This window comes from Mustela nivalis, assembly GCF_964662115.1.
Source record: "Mustela nivalis genome assembly, chromosome: 18".
NCBI classification, from domain to species: Eukaryota; Metazoa; Chordata; class Mammalia; order Carnivora; family Mustelidae; genus Mustela; species Mustela nivalis.
Genome location: NC_139037.1, coordinates 40,179,145 through 40,198,719, shown reverse-complemented (window position 1 = coordinate 40,198,719; position 19,575 = coordinate 40,179,145). Strand labels below are relative to the sequence as shown.

The 19,575-nt window shown below is 45.3% G+C and overlaps 1 protein-coding gene across 1 annotated transcript in view; it reads right to left on the bottom strand.

The window, feature by feature from the left end:
• Nucleotides 1–17,161, bottom strand: part of GPATCH1 (G-patch domain containing 1) — a 44,028-nt gene extending 26,867 nt beyond the window's left edge. Inside the window, exons 1-8 of the mRNA XM_082708593.1 lie at nucleotides 16,777–17,161; nucleotides 10,620–10,754; nucleotides 8,653–8,738; nucleotides 5,730–5,890; nucleotides 4,998–5,095; nucleotides 2,467–2,525; nucleotides 1,847–2,089; nucleotides 685–832 (exon numbers count right to left, since the gene is read on the bottom strand). Coding sequence (XP_082564719.1) covers nucleotides 685–832; nucleotides 1,847–2,089; nucleotides 2,467–2,525; nucleotides 4,998–5,095; nucleotides 5,730–5,890; nucleotides 8,653–8,738; nucleotides 10,620–10,754; nucleotides 16,777–16,849 — 1,003 coding nt within the window. The 5' untranslated portion in view covers nucleotides 16,850–17,161. The remainder of the gene's footprint in view (nucleotides 1–684; nucleotides 833–1,846; nucleotides 2,090–2,466; nucleotides 2,526–4,997; nucleotides 5,096–5,729; nucleotides 5,891–8,652; nucleotides 8,739–10,619; nucleotides 10,755–16,776) is intronic.
• Between the last annotated feature and the right edge of the window lie 2,414 nt (nucleotides 17,162–19,575).

Below are 19,575 nucleotides of genomic sequence, written 5' to 3'. Positions count from 1 at the left end.
ACCCAAGGTTCCTCTCACCCCTGCCATCCAAATCCAGTCACATGACACCAATTTGCATGTTACTCATACCGGCCCCACGCTGTCTCCTCCCTACACCTTTTCTGGAAAGAAACACTGAACTACTACTTAGAACTATACGATCCAAATCCCGACAGACTCTGACTTGAAATCTAAGTTGCGATGAGAGGTGTCCGCTTCATAGCCCAATGAGAGCCTCCTAAGAGCCAGGGACTCAAGTGGCAAGACAGGCTGGGCGCCATGATCCCCTTGCTGTAGGCCCCCATGTCCAGCCTCTGACCTGCTGCCTGAGCTGGCCTACCTTGGCCCACTGCCCAGGTCCTCCAGCTTCCCTCTGACCCCATGCTACCTCTACCCCACAGCACGAGCACCTGCCCTCATACTCCCTCCTTCCCTGATTCCAGACCTCTTCCCCCTCCCAAACTCAGCCTCGTCTCAACAGCTGGCTCTGGCTTCCCCCCAACCCCACCCCTGGTTTACATCTAGCTTCTGCCTTACCCCCTGCACTGGGCCTCTCTTCTCCCCATCTTGTTTCTCACCCAGCATCTTTTACCCACAACTCCCAACTCCACAGAGGCTGACACTCCAGCATCAATGCTGCAACCCCTTCTTCCTATAATACCCTGACATGTGGTCCTACCACCAGTTGTGAGTCTGTGGAATTACCTTTCTGACTTTTATATTGCCTAGGTGCTGTCCAGCCATACAGTCCATCTCCAGGCTCCTCATCCTTCAAAATGGTGTCATATTTGGATAAAGTTTCTGTGGCATAGATGTCATCGTCTTCCTCTTCCAGGGCACCAACACCAAAAGCCTTCAAAAAAAAGGTTCTGAACTGAGCAATTACAGGTTTTAGGGTGTGTCTCCGTGGAAGGATAAAGCTACTTTAAGGATGTAACTGAATAGACCACATTAGCACCCCAAGATCACCAACAGACAAGGGAAGTGGGAGACTAGACTGACACACAGAATCAAGTTATCTTGGAAACAACGGCCAGAAGTGAATGCCAGGCCTCCAGCAGTGGGGCTGTTCTCTGGGCCCAGCGGCAGCTACCCATCTGGGTCCTAACACAGGAAGGTGTGGAGAACACATCCAAGCAGCAATGCAGGAGAAGAGGGCCTCCAAAAGAAGAAAGGTAGAATATTCATCTACTGTTCAGTGTAGCCAGGGCTGGAGAGCAAGATCTAAAGGCTACCACTACTGAAACAGCTATTGTAAGAACTCCTAATCATCGTGGGACACAGCCTTCAACAAGCATCACTTCTTGTTTAAAAAAACTGGGAGAAAACATGTATAGGAAAGAAAAGGCAATGACAAAATCTGCTAAATATAATTTAAGAAAAGCCTCTAAATTAATGTGAGAGCACAGACCATCAAGGAAAGCTCTCCATTTCCTCAAAGGTAAAAAGCAAGTCTCCCAAGTGAAATATACACTCATGTTCCCAGTGTGGGGTTGGAGACACTAGGAAACAGTCTGAGAGGTAGTAAAACTTGGACTTGAACTTGGAGAGACAGATTGCAATTCGACTATTAATTAAATCAAAGGGGGAAGTGTGTTTTTTCTGCTCAGCCCCACATGGGTGTGGGAAAGCAGTCCTCAGTCCTGGGAACACACAACTCCATCAAGAACATTAGGTCACAGGATGTCAGCAGTAAAATCAGGAAGGTATGCTTTACATGTCTTCATAAAAGACTGTACAGAAAACAGAACTACTTCTAAGTCTTCCTGCTAGTCAATGAATAATGAGTGACTACCGTATATATAATATGATATGGAAAGCATTCTCACTGTTGACATTTCCATGTTCATGAAACAGAAACTTCTACCTGGCCTGAGATTCCCAGTTTTCTTCCTTTATTCACTCCAATCTCTCCTAGAAGATTGCTGGTCCCCGGGGGTCCCCCACCGAAAAGATTAAAATGTTCTCCCGAAGTTCCAAACAATGCTTGGTGGGGATCCAGGCCCTTGTAAGCCAGTCCATGCACATTATCTTTAGGTGTGAAATCCACAGGTGTGACATCTTTGGGGGCAAAGGTCACATTTTCAGGCACATAGTCATCATCTTCCTCCTGCTCACAGTGACGAAAAAATGCAATGACGGTGACTCACTGACTGGTACAAAGTTCTGTAAAATACTATTTTCAAATTATTAATTCCAAACAGAACACTGACCGAACTTTCTTTTCCTCTATCACAAATCACTAAATCAAGTTCTTGATACTAACACAATCAGTGCCATTTTAACAATCTGAACAGAGTTGGGTATGTACGGTGCTGGCATGTTGCTGAATGCATTCTCTGACGTGAAGATAGTTTCAGGGTGGGGGTATTTCACTGTTTGGGGATCCAACTGATTTCTAAAATTATTTCCAACACTAAAATTTCATGTTCATGAGGAAACAGATGTTTCTATACCAAATTCAAGGTCAGTCATCCCATATAATACCTCAGATCCCTCAGAGCCTCCAGGGGGTAAGGCACAGCCATAGATTTTTACTCCAGGATCTACAAAAGAGATTTCAGATACATTGGTTGCAAGCAATTGAAAATAAAGAAACCGGAATTACTGACGCTGTTTAGAGGTCCACGGAAGCCCTTATAAAAGCTGCTCTGGCTCTAGGGTCAGAGACAAATCACTCAGGAATTGTGTGCCACCCACGCTCCATGACTCACCACTACTGCCCCAGCACCACGGAGAACCTGAAGGAAGCTATTTCTGTCATCTGGCTGGGGAGACCAAGGGCAAGAAATCAACAGAAAATCACCCTGTCAAACTGTGACACAATTTTGACAAGAATAGGAAACGGTTTCACTTGGTGCTAGCAGGAATACAAACTGGTACAATGCTTCCAGAAGGCTGTTACACATGACACACAGAAAGCCTCAAAATACCGTTAACTTCTTGGGAATATAAACTGGTAGAGCTACTGTGGAAAACAGTATGGAGGTTCCTCAAAAAATTAAAAACAGAAACACCGGGGTGTGTGGGTGGCTCAGTGGGTTAAGCCTCTGCCTTTAACTCAGGTCATGATCTCAGGGTCCCGGGATCGAGCCCCACATCAGGCTCTCTGCTTGGCAGGGAGCCTGCTTCTCCCCCTCTCTCTGCCTACTGCTCTACCTACTTGTGGTCTCTCTCTCTCTCTCTGTCAAATAAATAAATAAAATCTTTTTAAAAATAAATTAAAAATAAAAATAAAAACAGAAACACCATGTGATCCAGTATTTCCTCTATTGGGTATTTACCCAAAAAACAAAAAAACACTACTTTGAAAGGATACAGGCACCCCTATGTTTATTGCAACATTATTTACAACAGCCAAGATACAGAAGCAGCCTAAGCATCCATCTACAAACAAATGGATAAGAAAGATGGGGTACATCAAAGTATGCAATGGGATACTACACAGCCATAAAAAAGGATGAGATCATGCCTTCTGTGACATGGACACACCTTAAGGGTATTATGCTAAGTGAGGTAAGTCAGACTGAGAAAGATAAGTATCGTATGACTTCACCATATGTGGAATCCAAAAACAAACAAACAAACAAATAGCAGAATCAGATTTATAAATACAGAGAAAAAATTGATGATTGTTAGAGGGAAGGAAGCAAAATGGGTGAAGGCAAGTGGGCGATATAGGCCTCCAGTTATGGAATGAGTAAGTCACGGGACTAAAAGGCCCAGCACAAGAAACAGAGTCAATTATATTATAATAGCATTGTGTGGTGACAGATGTAGCTACGCTGGTGGTGAGCACAGCAAAACGTTTAGACTTGTCAGATCACTAGGATGTACACACCTGAAACCAATGTAACACTATGTGTCAACTGTACTCAAATTTAAAAAATTTTTAAAATACAGTTGATATTTGAACAACAGAAGTTTGAACTGCACAGGTCCATTTATACACAGAATTTTTACAGTACAGTTAATGTAACTATATTTTCTCTTCCTTCTAATTTCCTTAATAATTTTTTTTTCTATAGCTCACTTTATTCTAAGAATAAAGTATAGAATACATAAAACATACAAAATACATGCTAGTCGACTATGTTATCAGTAAGGTTCCTGGTCAACGTAGGCTATTAGCAGTTAAGTTTTTGGGGAGTGAAAAGAAATATGTGGAAATATAGCACTGTATGTTAGTAAGACTCAAAAAAAAACAAATGAACAAACAAATAAACATTATATGTGGATTTCCGACCACCCACAGGGTGCCTCTAACCCACTTGTTCAACAATCAATAGTATAGGCATACAACTTGACCCAGCAATTTTATTTCTAGAAACATGGAGCCATTAAAAAGTATGCTACAGGGGTGCCTGGATGGCTCAGTGGGTTGAGCCGCTGCCTTCGGCTCGGGTCATGATCTCAGGGTCCTGGGATCGAGTCCCGCATCGGGCTCTCTGCTCGGCGGGGAGCCTGCTTCCTCTTCTCTCTCTCTCTCTCTCTGCCTGCCTCTCTGCCTACTTGTGATCTCTCTCTGTCAAATAAATTAAAAAAAAAAAAAAAAAAGTATGCTACAGGAACGCCTGGGTGGCTCAGTGAGTTAAAGCCTCTGCCTTCGGCTCAGGTCATGATCCCAGGGTCCTGGAATCAAGTCCACATCGGGCTCTCTGCTCAGTAGGGAACCTGCTTCCCCCCCTCTCTCTGCCTGCCTCTCTGCCTACTTGTGATCTCTGTCTGTCAAATAAATAAATAAAATCTTCTAAAAAAAAAGTATGCTACAGGGGCACCTGATGGCTTAGTCAGTTAAGTGGCTGACTCTGGCCCAGGCCATGACTTCAGGGTTTGCAGATGGAGCCCTGCGTCAGATGCCCTGCTCAGCAGGGAGTCTGCTTCTCCCTCTGCCTCTGCCACACCTCACCCCCCCCACCCCTCCACATCCGCTCATGTTCCCTCTCTCACTCTCACTCTCTCAAAAAAACAACAAGAAGAAACTATGCTACAAAATGAATGGAAATCAATATACATACCAGGTTTCTGTCGGCGTGGTTTTCTCTTTACTCGAGGTCCAACTCCTTGTCCTTCTTTCCAACCCATTTTTCTCAGCAATTCAAAACCTATAGATAATCTAGGATATCAAGGTACTGAATGTGAACTTCCTTTTATGATACTAGAGGACAGTAGGAAATAAGCAGCCTTTCAGTCCCTGTCTAGCTCACACCCTTGTTGTGTCTGAGCCCTTTAAACACAGCCCAACCCACCTCCACATAAGCCCCACAAGGCCATGCTGTGCCAGCCACAGCTGACCAGATTTGGGTGCACGCCCAACCTGGGGAAGTTGAACGGAAGCCCCCTCTGCTGGGCCTTTGGAATGGACACCTGGTCCTTGTCAAGTCTGTGGCCTGGGAAACCATGCATCTGAGGCAGACACATCAGGCCACACGCCTAAGAGCAGAATAAGGAGATACGCAAAAAGAGCAGGTAGGATGAAGCAGACAGGAGAGAGCCCTCGAGGCTTCTGAGAGAGAGGAAGGGAAGGCACCCCAGTTCCTAACAGCACACCAGCCTCCCTAAACCCCAGCAGCACAGCTACTCACTGGAGCTCTAGAACACACTACGTGCAATAAAAATGTAAAGATCCTCTTGGCAAAACCCCGTTAGGCACTCAAGCTAGGCTTCTCCCACTTGTAACCAAACTACTCCTAATTAGGATCATTATACATATGCCAAGATCAGAAAAGTTAGAATTAAATTCTTCTCACTTTGCTGGTGTTATGAGGTCATCAAGCAGAGTAGCTCCAGGAATGGGGGCAGTAGCAGCTGCTAACTGCCTGGCCTTTTCTCGTATTCTATCTTTGGTTTTGGAAGCAAAATCATCCGTGGTAACAATCGCTTTAGGTGCTATCCCAAATTCACTAAGATCCTTAAAAAAAAAAAAATTTTTTTTCAGACAGAATTACTTACATCATTTGGTAAGTGATTAACCGTAATACATTAGATGCCTTTATTTCTTAAAAGAAAAAAAATATTAAAACTACACAACTGATGGGTCACCTGGCTGGCTCAGTCAGAAAAGCACAGGACTCTTGATCTCAGGGTCATGAGTTCGAGCCCCATGTTGGGTGTAGAGATTACATAAATGAGTAAATAAAAACTTCAACAAATAAACAAACACACAAACAGAAACTGCACAGCTGCATTGACGATCAGTGGAGCAGCTGACTTTACATCTGCTTTGGCACCCTTGCCTAAGCTAAGGACAGTGGCAGAGGACAGGGCATGACAATGGTCACTCAGTGAGCCCACAAGAGGCACAGCCAAGCTAGGAAGACAGGAAGTAATTAAAATACACTAATTACTTTTACAGTAAGTAAGTGTGTTCCTCTTGGACAATATTTCAAAGGTCAGAGTGCAGAGGGCAAATAGAGCCACAGCCAGCAAGCATTCCTCAGCACACCTACATGCTACTTTGAAGTGTTTTTGCATTTTCCTGTTGGCTGCCTTTCCACTAGTCTATGCCTCTCCTGCATTCCTCACAGAGCTTTGAAGTGTGCAGGTGCCTGCCTTCCTCTCTGCCACCATGCACTCCCCGAGTGGTGTGCCGGTACATGTGCTGGGACCAGAGGAAGGCTAGCCAGTGGGGGGTTCATATCTTTTCTAAGCCTGTCTTTGGAGCCCAATTCCTTTGCCAAGAATGAGCAGGTAAGGGGCGCCTGGGTGGCTCAGTGGGTTGAGCCTCTGCCTTCAGCTCAGATCATGATCTCAGGGTCCTGGGATTGAGTCCCGCATCGGGCTCTCTGCTTGGCAGGGAGCCTGCTTCCTCCTCTCTCTGCCTGCCTCTCTGCCTACTTGTGATCTCTGTCTGTCAAATAAATTAAAAATTTAAAAAATATTAAAAAAAAAAAAGAAGAATGAGCAGGTAAACCTGCCCGGGGCACCTGGGGGGGGGGGTGCTCAGTTGGCATCTGACTCTTGGTTTGGGCTCAGGTCATGATCTCAGGGTCAGGAGATGGAGCCCCACATTGGGCTCCCACTCAGCGGGGAGTCTGCTCAAGATTTCCTCTCTTCCTCTCTTCCCTCCTCAACCCTGTGTGCTCTCTCACCTTCTCTAAAAATAAATAAATCTTTAAAAACAAAACAAAACAAAACAGAAGAGAACCACAATCTGCCCAAGCAGACAGGAGGGAAAATCCACGGCAAGACTCATGTGAATGGTTTCCTTGCTCTCAAGAAAAGATAACCAAGGAAAACGTCCTCCTTCCAGTGGATATTGGCATCCTGGATGTGCCATCTGGAACTCTTGCTGCCACGGTGGCACCACAGGGAGGGCTAGTATGAGGACAAGCTGACTTGCAGAATATGGCTGAGAAGAGAGAACCTGGGAGCTCTTTGACATCTAGACGTCTTGTTGCATGAGTCATGCTTCCTTATAGATTATGCTAGTCAAATAGGAAGGGGACCTCGGCTTGCCTCTTACCTGCAGCCTAAAGCATGTTAATAGTGTTTGATCTAATCTTCATCACAAATGAATCCACAACTAGGTTTTAAGGCAACAGAGGTTTAATTTTAAAACAAACTGGAACCCATCCCGCAGGCCAGTAGGACACCTCCCCCTCACCAGCCCCAATTTAACCCTAAGAAGGTGGCAGTCATCATTGCTTTAATGATGGGCCCAGATGCCTGCATGTGGCTCCTTTCGCTCCTTGCTGGTCTAGTGGCTCCTGGTTCCTTCAACTGCAACATGCCCAGAAGCTGCGTGGGTGCTGCACTGAGGGGGCTATTGGGGCCTTTTCAAGGAAGTTAGCCTATAAACGACTTTCCTCTCCACTCTTTTTTTTTTTTAACAGGTTTATTTGTTTATTTTATTTATTTATTTATTTATTTATTTGACAGACAGAGATCACAAGTAGTCAGAGAGGCAGGCAGAGAGAGAGAGGGGAAGCTGTTCCCTGCTGAGCAGAGATTCCTGACGTAGGGCTTGATCCCAGGACCCCGAGATCAAGGCAGAGGTTCAATCCACTGAGCCACCCAGGTGCCCCCCTCTCCACTCTTAACTTTAGAAACTGGCCCCAGTGGGGGTGCCTGGGTGGCTCAGTGGGTTAAAGCCTCTGCCTTCGGCTCGGGTCGTGATCCCAGGGTCCTGGGATCGAGCCCCGCATTGGGCTCTCTGCTCCGCGGAGAGCCTGCTTCCTCCTCTCTCTCTCTGCCTGCCTCTCTGCCTACTTGTGATCTCTGTCTGACAAATAAAATCTTTAAAAAAAAAAAAAAGAAACTGGCCCCAGCGTAAGATGTTCTCCCAGTAAACACAAATCCATTGATATACAGAGCACGCTAGTCCAAATACGTAAAAAATAAAGCCTCGGGGCGCCTGGGTGGCTCAGTTGGTTGAGCAACTGCCTTCAGCTCAGGTCACGGTCCTGGAGTCCTGGGATTGAGTCCCGCATCGGGCTCCCAACTCCGTGGGGAGTCTGCTTCTCCCTCTGACCTTCTCGCCTCTCATGTTCTCTCTCACTGTTTCTTTCTCAAATAAATAGATAAAATCTTTAAAAAAAAAAAAAAAGAAAGAAAGCCTCGCAAACAAAGAAGGCATTGTCCACTGAACGTTCTGGGGAGAGCATAGGTGCTACAACAGGCAAATGTACACATCCCACTGGCTAAGTGGTCATGAAAGTTCTGCATACCCACCTCTTCATCCATAAAATCTTCTGGACCAAGAACAGCTTTGTCTGCCCTGTTCTGTCGTGAAGACACGAAAGAAGAGGGTGTCCATCCTTGGAAGAAAAGCATTTAGAATATTACAATTTTGGTTTATAACTAAATTATTCAATAACACTGCAATTACGGGCTGGAGACCCCCTGACCTATAAACTCTTAGCTCCTTCCCATCTCCCTGCTCCTACGGACATAATTACATAATAATCAAATTATTACAGTGAATGTGGCAATCTTTTTACAAGTAGATGTGAGTAAAAAGGTGCAAGGTCACCTTAAAAGGCAGGACTACTCTGAGACCAGCATGATAGCAACAGATACCAACTTATTTAGCATATTGCCAAAATACTATGTCAGGGTACCTGAGTCAGCAATGAAAGGGTAGCTAGAACCAGAGTCAGAGAAGCAACACAGGGACTCAACCTGGCTAGTCTAAGGGCAGCTGTGCCCACCCAAGGCCCCCAGTTCAGTCCCAGTCCCGAGTCCTGTAACACCACTCCTGCTCCCTGTCCACAGTCACCAAGCATGTGCCATGCTTACACAATGAGAACGGTCTGGAGGTCAAAGGTGTCTGGATTCTTTTCGTTTTCTCTACAACTGACACACCTCCTCTCTAATTTCCTATTAGAGTCTTATGGACCTAAGGAGTATGGGGCAGACCCCCTGTTGGTCAGTGGGCAGAGCAGGTTTCTGGGCAGGCATGGGAGACACCCCCAGCTACCCAGGAATGGGGATCAGCTTTCCCAGGCTACTGCCTTCCTCCAATTTGGAGTTCTGTAGTCTCTGCCTGATTTCTTCACAGTCCTCAGGGTAGAGATACTGCAGAGTATTAACCTATTACAGTCTACCCGACGATCACTTGAGCTGGTCTTACTACAGCGGACAGCACGGCTATAACTGCAACAGTCAGCAGTGTATCTGAGTCCTTCTTCCTTCACAAACCCTACCGCCATTTTTTACATTTTAATGTTAAAAATAAGTACGCTAATTTAATAGTTCCTTAGTCACTTACCTTGGCCTTTCCTAACAGTAAGACTGACTATTCCATAGCTTTTCTAGCATTTCTGGAGTAGACTGGTCAAATACCTTGATCATTTGCTCACTGAACTTCTCTTTCTGGATGCTGAACTTGAAACCACCTTATCGACCCCAACTATTTTCCTCACGTGGCTTGTTCTTGCTTTCCTACACTGCTTTTTTCATCTTTATTGTACTGTTGTTCTATACAAGTTATTGTACATATCTATAAAAGAACTGCTCTATCTTCTTCTTAACAACTGCTACAGAATTACTCGGTTCATCCAACCCTTGTATTGGACATAAAAAAGCCATTTTCTTCCAGTTCCTATATGAGAACATTTTTTAAAAAACACGCATTTCTTTAAACAAGGCAGAGCTTATTAACTACTGTGTAATGTGAAAATTGTAACTGATTTTTTCTTCAGGTGGAGAGCAGGCACTGACAAGTGCTGCTGTGGTCCCCAGGGTTAGGAGGGAGCATCTCTGACCCTCAGTGGCCTCATCCACACAGCAACTCTGACACCTGTCCTCCTCAGTCACTGAGTCATGTGAGATGAAGGTTACCTAAGTGAATGTATGTGAAAGCAACTTCGTGTGTTGCCGGCAGGATGGGACAGACAATGGAAGTCATGATCATCACTTAAACATCTGGTTAGAATGCATCTTTTTTCTTTCCTTTAAGTGAAGGAAAACTTTCCCTCTTGGATTATAATGAACGACACACCAGTGGACTCTTGCAAACATGCCAAAGGCTGAAAGAACACAAAAATCTATGGTGTGTGTATATTAAAGTGTTTAAGGAAGGTTTTTTTGTTTGTTAGTTTTTGTTTTTAAAGGGAGAGGTGGAAGAGGGGGAGAAACTTATGCTATTTCAGTCATTTGCTTCAACAATTTTAGAGCTCCAAGCAGGAAAATCATACCTTCCTTTGAGCCAACAGTGTTGAAGTACCCAGCAGAGAAACCTCCACTAAACGCTCCATGAAATCGTTTATATCTTCCTTTTTCATCTCTAACAGTCTGATCCTGAAGAGGAATTGGTTTCTTTGGTCTTTCACCTGAAAAAAATATTTCGGGTGAGAGAAGGGGATGGCGGATTAGAAAAACTTCAGACAAAATGTCATTTCTTAAACATAATGACCTGTTCACTTCTTGTAATTTCAAATATAACAATTTTTTTAAAAGAGTTATTTATTTATTTGAGAGAGAGTGGTGGGGAGGGACAGTAGGAGAGGGAGAGAGAATCTGAACCTGACCCCACACTGAGCACAGAGCCCGATGCAGGGCTGGATCCCACCACCCTGAGATCACAACCTGAGCTGAAAGCAAGAGTGCTCAACCAACTGAGCCATCCGGGCGCCCCCCAAGTATAATAATGTTAACTAAGTTTTTTATTCCTAGACTTTACCTGCTTATATAGTTTAGGAAGTAACACATGGTATCAAGCTTCTTCAGAGTTCTAAGGCAAATACAGATATTTCTTATCAGCATCAGATAAACATTTTAGCAAGAACGGCCTGATTCCCACAAAATTCCAACATGTAAACTGAATTACATGCTGGTTGATGGGGAGGTTCCAACAGATGGAGGTAAACTCCACAGGCAGCGCTGGAGACAAGTCACTGGGCTGACACTTGGGCACACAGAGCTTTGGGACAGAAGGAACCCTTCTGTATCTCTTCTAGAACTTCACAGCATCCCGAGTCCAGATTTTTTCCTTTGATATTGCCTGTTCTCCCCAAATCTTAAGAGTTTCCTTATTTCTGGCAATCTCCTGATTCCATAGTTACTACTCTTTAGACTTAATCCTTTCCTGCTCTCCTGAACAGGGATGGGTTGCTACAACACACAAGCAGAAAGGAACTCAGTAAAGTCTAAAAGTTCCTTAAGTTTAAACTTTTAGGCCCTATGACATACATTACGGCCTCATTTTATCAACTGCAATTATGAATTCTGAATCTATTTAAAATAAAAAGTAACGATCAAGTTACTTTCAAACATTCAGCACAGGGGCACCTGGGTAGCTCAGTGGGTTAAAGCCTCTGCCTTCGGCTCAGGTCATGATCTCAGGGTCCTGGGATCGAGCCCCACATCAGGCTCTCTGCTCAGCAGGGAGCCTGCTTCCTCCTCTTTCTCTCTCTCTCTGCCTGGATCTCTGCCTACTTGTGATCTCTGTCTGCCAAATAAATAAATAAAATATTAAAAAAAAAAAAACATTCAGCACAGAAAGCAAGTAAGAGAGCAGTTAAAGGCGGGGAGTTGAGAGCAACAGCGCTCTCACCCAACCTTCCCAGCACCAGGACTTCTATCATCTTGACTTCTCTTTGCCCCCTGACATGAATAGTAATAGCTATTTCATAGAGTTGTTATGCAAACGGAGGATAATGCCTATAAACTGCTTAGCAAGAAGAGATACACAGGGGCGCCTGGGTGGCTCAGTGGGTTGGGCCGCTGCCTTCGGTTCAGGTCATGATCTCGGGGTCCTGGGATCGAGCCCCACATCGGGCTTTCTGCTCAGCAGGTAGCCTGCTTCCCTTCCTCTCTCTCTGCCCGCCTCTCTGCCTACTTGTGATCTCTCACTGTCAAATAAATAAATAAAATATTTAAAAAAAAAAAAAGAAGAGATACACAATAAACACTTTTAAAATACTAGCTGCCATTATTATTATTATTATTATTACTATTATTATGATGATGATATACAGTAGGAAAGCCCATGTGTACCTGTTATTTCAATAATTAAGCCAGTTACTCCTTCTGGAAGGTGGAACAAAAAGTAGAGGAACTTATAGCCTTAGAGTCCTAAATTCTTCCTAGTAACTTTTGAGGTCTTTAAGTCATTTCTGGAGTAATAACCCATAGCAGGGCAGTCAAAAGCTCAGGTTCTGAAGACCAGGAGATCTGGATTCAAATCCCCCTCTCTTATTACTGCCAGCTTGGTGAACTTGGGCAAGTAACTCGAGCTCTTTAAATCTCACCCTCCACAACTGTAAAAGTAGGGAAGGGGGCAGGGGTTGGGGGATGAGGTAGCTGAGTGATGGGTACTGAGGAGGGCAAGTGCTATCATGAGCACTGGGTTACATGCAACTAATGAATCACTGACCACGTCAACAAAAACTAAACTGTTCAGTTAACAGTGGTTAACTGAACATAATAAAAAATAAATAAATAAGAAATAGAAGTAGGGTGAAAAACAGAACCTTACCTGGTCGGCTGGCGCACATGCAGAGGCCTGAGCACAATGTCTAGTCATAGCGAAGCTCGGTCAATATCAGCTACAATTTCATTTCATTTTAAAGAGCTAAATTACAACTGGGGCCCCCTAATCCAAGATTGTCACTGTTGCTTAGAAATGCGTTTCACACGATCCACTACCACGCCTGCCCCTGGCATGATTCCTGGCTAAGGCAAGGTTTCTCAACTTCAGTGCTATTGGCAGTCAGCACTGGCTGATTCTTTGTGGTAGGACAGTCCCGTGCACCGTGGGATGGTCAGCAGCATCCCTGACTTGGAACACCAGACCCCAGCCAGGAAGCATGGCTCCCCCCGCCCGGCTTGACAACAAAAATGTCTTCAGGCTTTGCCAAATGTCCTCCGAGAGGCAAAATCAGCCCCGACTGAGAACCACTGGGCAGGGCCTGCCAATGCGAGGTGCTATTCTTACTCAGTTCTCAAGGTGCTCTTAATCAGGAGGGGGGATAAGATCTGCAGACAACTAGGTGGAACCTATGGCAGCAGATCCTAAGGGCCAACCAGCATGGCAGGCAGGAGCCCCACAGGGAGACGCCACCTCTAATCACATCAGCAAAGAACTCTGGGGAGGAGGTGACATTTTAGCCAGGCCCTCTTATAATTACTGCTACTAATAACAACTAATCCCTTCTTTTCACACATATTATCTCACTCATCGTACCCGATAAGGGCGCTCTGATTCAGTAACTGCCCCCATGTCCATAGCTAATAAGCACAAAGTTGCAATCAGATCTCAATTCTGCTTCCAAGCCAGGGACATCACCTGGACTATCTTTCACCATGGAAGCAGCCCTGTACTAGGCTCTGGGTGTGGAAAACCAACCACAACTCTGTCCCTGTTTTCAGGGCCCTCAGAGCCCAGCAGAGGAGACCTGAATATACAGGAACTCTTCCCATGATGTTCAAGAACCACTTCATAGTCTCCCTCCTGAGCAGGATCTGATAACTACTGATAGAGACACAATTCCCAATAGAAGCATTAACTGCATCGGTAAACAGGAAGTCTACAAAGATAACATCAGATGTTTTGAAAAAGTCGACCAGTCTGACTGGAAGGCAGGCAAGGAGCAGAAGATGGAACTAGAAGGGCAGATAGTGCAGAAGGCCTCAAACTCAGTGCTTCAGGGTCTGTGGTATGTCCTGGCAGTGGGGGGAAAACCACAGATAGTCTTAAGTGGGAGAGCTATAACGTCAAGGAGGAAAATTGTCCTTAAGTTAATCTGAGTACAGGATGAACCAGAGATGAGGAGAACTCCAGAGGCAACTAATGAGGTATCTAATGAGAGAGGTAAGTACTGGTGCCCTCTTCCCTCCAGGCCAGAGAGCCTATGTGTCTATGGGTCTGTGTGTGACAGAGGGTTTGGCTGCTGTCTCTTAACCAGTAAAACTTCCTCTCAGTAGCAGCAACTTTAATTAAGTAGTAGAGTCCCTCCCCTACCAATGTTTATCTAACCTGTCACTAAAACTTCAAAGCAGAAGGAAAAGTGATTATTGGTCTAGTATGTTATACCCTAAAATGCACTCAGAGTGCATTTACACATCAAAGTGCATAGGAAACAATGACTCTATCTTCAAAACTACCAATGCTGAGAAGTTAAAGAATGATCTTAGGCTGGGGGCATAAAGGGTCTACAAATCCAATGCCCCTTCCTTCCATTTCAAAAGCGTGATTAGGTCATTAGACTTCATTTCAGATTCTGTGTATCATCAAAGAGGAAGAATTAGAAGAATGTAGGTCAAATAGTTGATGTCACTCACAAGGAAACAAGTGTGAACCAGAAATACAGAAATGTATTAACAGCTGCCCAGCCTGGCTGTAATAACCTTCACCCATGCATGTTTAACTCCTGCCCTCTTTCTGAATAGCGAGATCTACCAGTTTTCAAGGAATCCCATCCTGCTGTCTCAGGGTTCTCTGCCAGCTTGTGTAGGCTATTTACTGTCTATATCATATAAGATAGCACTTACAAAACTCCTACTTTTGTTTCAACTAGATTTAAAACTTCCAATACAGGATCTCTGTCAACAAATTCTTTGAGAGCATGAGGTGATGTGTTTGCCAGTAAAGTTAATGTAATGCCTGTGTTAAAAACTACAGTCTAGGGCACCTGCGTGGCTCAGTCAGGTAAGTAACTGGCTTCAGCTCAGGTCATGATCCCAGGGTCCTAAAATCAAGCCCCGCATTGGACTCCCTGCTCAATGGGGAGTCTGCACTCCCTCTCCCTCTGCCTGAGGCTCCCCCCTGCTTGTGCTCTCTCTCTCTCTGTCAAATAAAATCTTTAAAAAATAATAAAAATTAAAAATAAAGAAGTACAGTCTAGAATGAAGAACATACCAATGGTAGCCCTGCTCCACCCACACTCTGGTCTCATACTTAGAGAAAGGCTCTGACAAATTGGTGTTTCCAGGGCTTTAAACTGAATATGTTGGGGTTCAGGGGTGGCTCAGTCATTAAGTCTCTGCATTTGGCTCAGGTCATGATCCCAGGGTCCTGAGATTGAGCCCCACATTGGGCACCCTACTCAGTGGGAAGCCTGATTCTCCCTCCACTTCCCCTGCTTCTGCTCCCTCTCTCACTGTACCTGTCAAAAAAATAAATAAAAACTTAAAAAAAATAAACTGAATATATTAAAGGGTGTTGAGTGCAGTACAGAGATGTCTTAGAGGAAATCCAAGAGCTGTCTTCAAACACATAAGAAGCCTTCAGAAGACTAGTGTCCCTCTGTCTTTTGTAAGCAGAGAATAGAAGTAGGGTTAGCGTCCAGTAAAATTTTCTAATGATTGGAACTGCTTGTAGGAAACAAAAGGGTAATCAGTGGAAAGTACAGAAGTACAACTAACCTGGTAAAATGTAATCAGGGTGGAGAATAAGATCCCACCAACAGAAGGCTTGCAAGTAACTCCTAGCCAACATGCTTCCTTGGTCCTTCCCACAGGACTAGAACTGCCATCAGTCCTTACTGGGCACTCATTGCTGAACAAATCGAGTCATTAATGGATCAGCCCGGAAACTTGGGAGAGAACCTTATCTCACCTTTCCCTCACCTCTATATTTTAGCAGCAAGTCTGGTCTGCCTTCAACCTACACCTCTACCCAGACCATTACTTATCCCCTCCACTGCTAACACCCCAGTCCAAGCCATCATCATCTCAAGACCTCTTTTTCTTTCTGCTAATCTCCCTCAATCAGTTTTGCCCACCACTCCCCAGCCCACCTATTCTCAAAATCGAGGGCTAAATGATCTTAAAAATATACATTTCTCCCTTGTGTAAAACCCCGCAATGACTCTTCAACACTTAGTATAAAACCCAAACATCCTTAAAAACTAAGTAGATGCAGCCCCTGCCTCCCCCTCTGACATCATCTCTACCAGTCTCCCACTGGTGTCGTCGGCTCCACCCACACCAGTCCTGCCTGTCCCTCAATTTGTCAAACTGGCTCCGACTTCAGAAATTTTGCACCCGCTGCTCTCTTTGATTGAAATGTTCTTCTACCCAAATCTTCATATGGTTGGTTCCTTCCTCTGTTTCAAGTCTGAGCTCAAACGTCCTCTCCTAGGGAAGACAATGCCCGACCACCCACCCCGGTTCTCACACGAGCCCGTTTCGTCATCTTTCTGTTTCCCACCCCTCAGAGTCTCTTAACCATCCCTCCAGAACGTGAGCACCCCAAAGCACGCCGCACGTCTCTCTCTTCTCTGTTCCCAACACCAGTAGCGAGAGAGCCTTGCCCACGGGGCCACCCGAGACCCGGCACAGGGTTGAGCGGTTTTGCCCGGAATTCTGGACCTGTTTCTCACAGACCCCAGCGACCAATCTGGCTCGCACCTTCTTCCAGCGGCTCCAGGCCGGTCCCATAGCTGACTAAGTCCTCATCGCTGTCACTGTCCAGCGCCGCCATGCTGCTCCCTTCCGGGCCCCGCCCCCTCGCTACGGATGCCTCGAAGGACCTAAAGCCTTCAGCCCTTTCTCCGCGAACCTAAACGAAGCTGTGAGTGCAGGTGCAGGAACGTGTCCGCAGATCTGCCTCTCGCCCCGCGCTTGGTAGTTCTCCACCCCGTCTTAACCAGAGCCGGACGCCGCAGGAGTTGCCTCGCGGACTCTGGCAGCCACGACATCCCATCCTAGCTCCGCATTGAGCCGGTCAGGAGGAGGCGCTTGGGAGAAGCTGGAAGCCCCCCAGAAGTCCCGCCGCGGGGCTGGTGCCCGGTGTTGTATGCCCGCCCCCACCCGCTGGCCCCCGACCCCCCTCCCCCACCTCCCTGCCCGCAACCTCGGGTCCCACCTTCACTCCCACCCCCACCCCGCCACCTGCTGGGAAAGTGCCAGTCCTTCCAGATACGCACACGCGCTTTGTGTATATCACTCTTAGGTTTGCATAGGTGGAGTCCCCTTCCAAACCTCCGGAAGGATACCCAAACTCTGGAACTCCGATGTCCGTGGTTAAGGGAACTCGGGAGAAAGAGAGAAAGAGAGAGTGTGTGTGAGAGAGGAAGGAGGAAGAGAAGGAAAAAGGAAAAGAAAAAAGGGAAGAATATTAAAAAGAGAAAGAAGACGAGAAAAGGGAAACAAAAAGCCAACAGACCTGTAAAAGACTGCTGTGAGGGGCAGTAGGGACCCTCAGGACGTCCCTATGGAACCTAAAGAAAGAGCCATCTCTCAAATGGGGTGCTGTCATCCCAAACCCCCAAACTCCTTTTTACAGGGGGGAAAGAGGAAACTCAACTAGTAAGGGGTGAGGTTGAGAGATGAAAACCAGATCTGGAAGCCCAGGTTTTCAAAATGAGGGTCAGGAGCTGGCATGAGTCAGAAACACCAGGGTGTTGTTAAAATTCCCTTTATCCATCCCCCAGGGCTTCCAAAGCAGAATCTCTGGGACTGGGGCTGTTGCTTGAGTACTCACTCTAAGCACCCTCTGATCTCAAAGCCTTTGCGTTCACTCTTCTCTCGGCTTGGAATGTCCTTCCCCCAGATGCCACATGACTCATTCCCTCACCTTCTTCAGTTATCTGCTCAAAGGTTACTTTCTCAGGGAAATCTTCTATGACCCTATTTTAAAAACAACCCCTATTTTCTCTGTGCTCAGTGGGGAGTCTGCTTCTCCCTTTCCCTCAGCCCCTCCCCCATCCCTAGTGCAGGAGAATGTGTGCCCGCTCACGTTCTCTCTCTCTCTCAAATAAACAAAATCTTTTAGAAATAAATAAAAACAACTCCCATTTTGCAACACTATCCCACCTTACCCCACTTTACATTTTTCCACAGCACTTCTCACCTTTAATACTCTGTATAATTTGATATACTTATTTATTATGTCTATTGTCTTTCTGTCTCCATCCAAACTATAAGCTCCACAAGAACATTGATTTGGATCGGTTTTTCTCATTTTCTTTGCTGTATCCTCAGAGCTTAGAACAGTGCTTGGCCCATAGTAAGCACTGAATAAATAATTTTGAAAAAGAAAAGGGATGAATAACTAGCCATGAACCATAAATCATGGTTATGGTACATGACTTTAAAAAACAAAAGATGTTTTAAAGCGAGTTTTAAAAATAGCCACGGAATTGTTTGACCCATCCCACTGAGAATAGAGTCTATGTCCCCTTTCCTTGAATTTAGGCTCCATAACTGCTTAACCGAAAGATTGCAGTGAAAGTCGTGACAGTACCTCTCCTATACCCAATCTTTAAGGAAATTTGCAGATTCAGTTTGGGATCATGGCCCTGGAATCCAGTCTCCCCACTGTGAGGAAGCTCAGGCCACAAGGAGAGGCTTTGTGTAGGTCTGTGACCTAGCCTGGCCCCAGTTAACCATCAGCATCTATGGCCAGATGTTTCTGTGAGGGAGATTCCAAAATGACTCCAGTTCCAGCAGGAGCTGCATGCGTGTCTACAGCTGCATCCAAGACCTCGTGGCTGAGTTCAGTCACCTCTGGGAACCCTGAGAAATAACAGTAAGCTAACTGTATTTTAAGCTATTATAATTTTGGAGTAATTTGCTGACAGCCATAGGTAACTAGAATAACCCATGCGCTGGAATGGTCTAAGTCATTAAAATAAAATGCTGGTGAGGCATGATCTCCAACATTTGCTGTTAAATGAGCAAAACAAGGGCTGAGACAGAGTACACAGGTGCTGCCAGTAATAGTGAAAGAAAACACAAATAGCCAAATTTATTGTGGCTACTATATCCACAGTGTGGGTACATCCACATGCGTACTACGATATGCATAGCGTATCTCTAGTAAACTCCCTGAAGAAACTAGCAACAATGGTGGCCACAGATCAAAGGAAACCAGAATAGAAGGGATGCATGTATACAACATTGTGCCATTTGAGTTTTTGCTTTTGGCTACATCTCTGGGTTGTTTTTTGTTTCCCCAAAACATTTTTATGTCAGTGGCTCGGTTTTGAGTCTAAAAGTATGTATTAGTGTGTACCAATGTACTAAGGGAAAGGCATCTTTTTGTTTCCTGAACCTGGAGGGCTCCAGGGTCATCGGCCCATCAACTGTTATTATGAGTCTAAATGTAGATATTGACAGTAAAGAAGATTGGCAACTAATCCATACACCCTCACAAATAATGAAGGTCCATGATTTTATTTCTAAATTACTCAAACCTATTTTCTT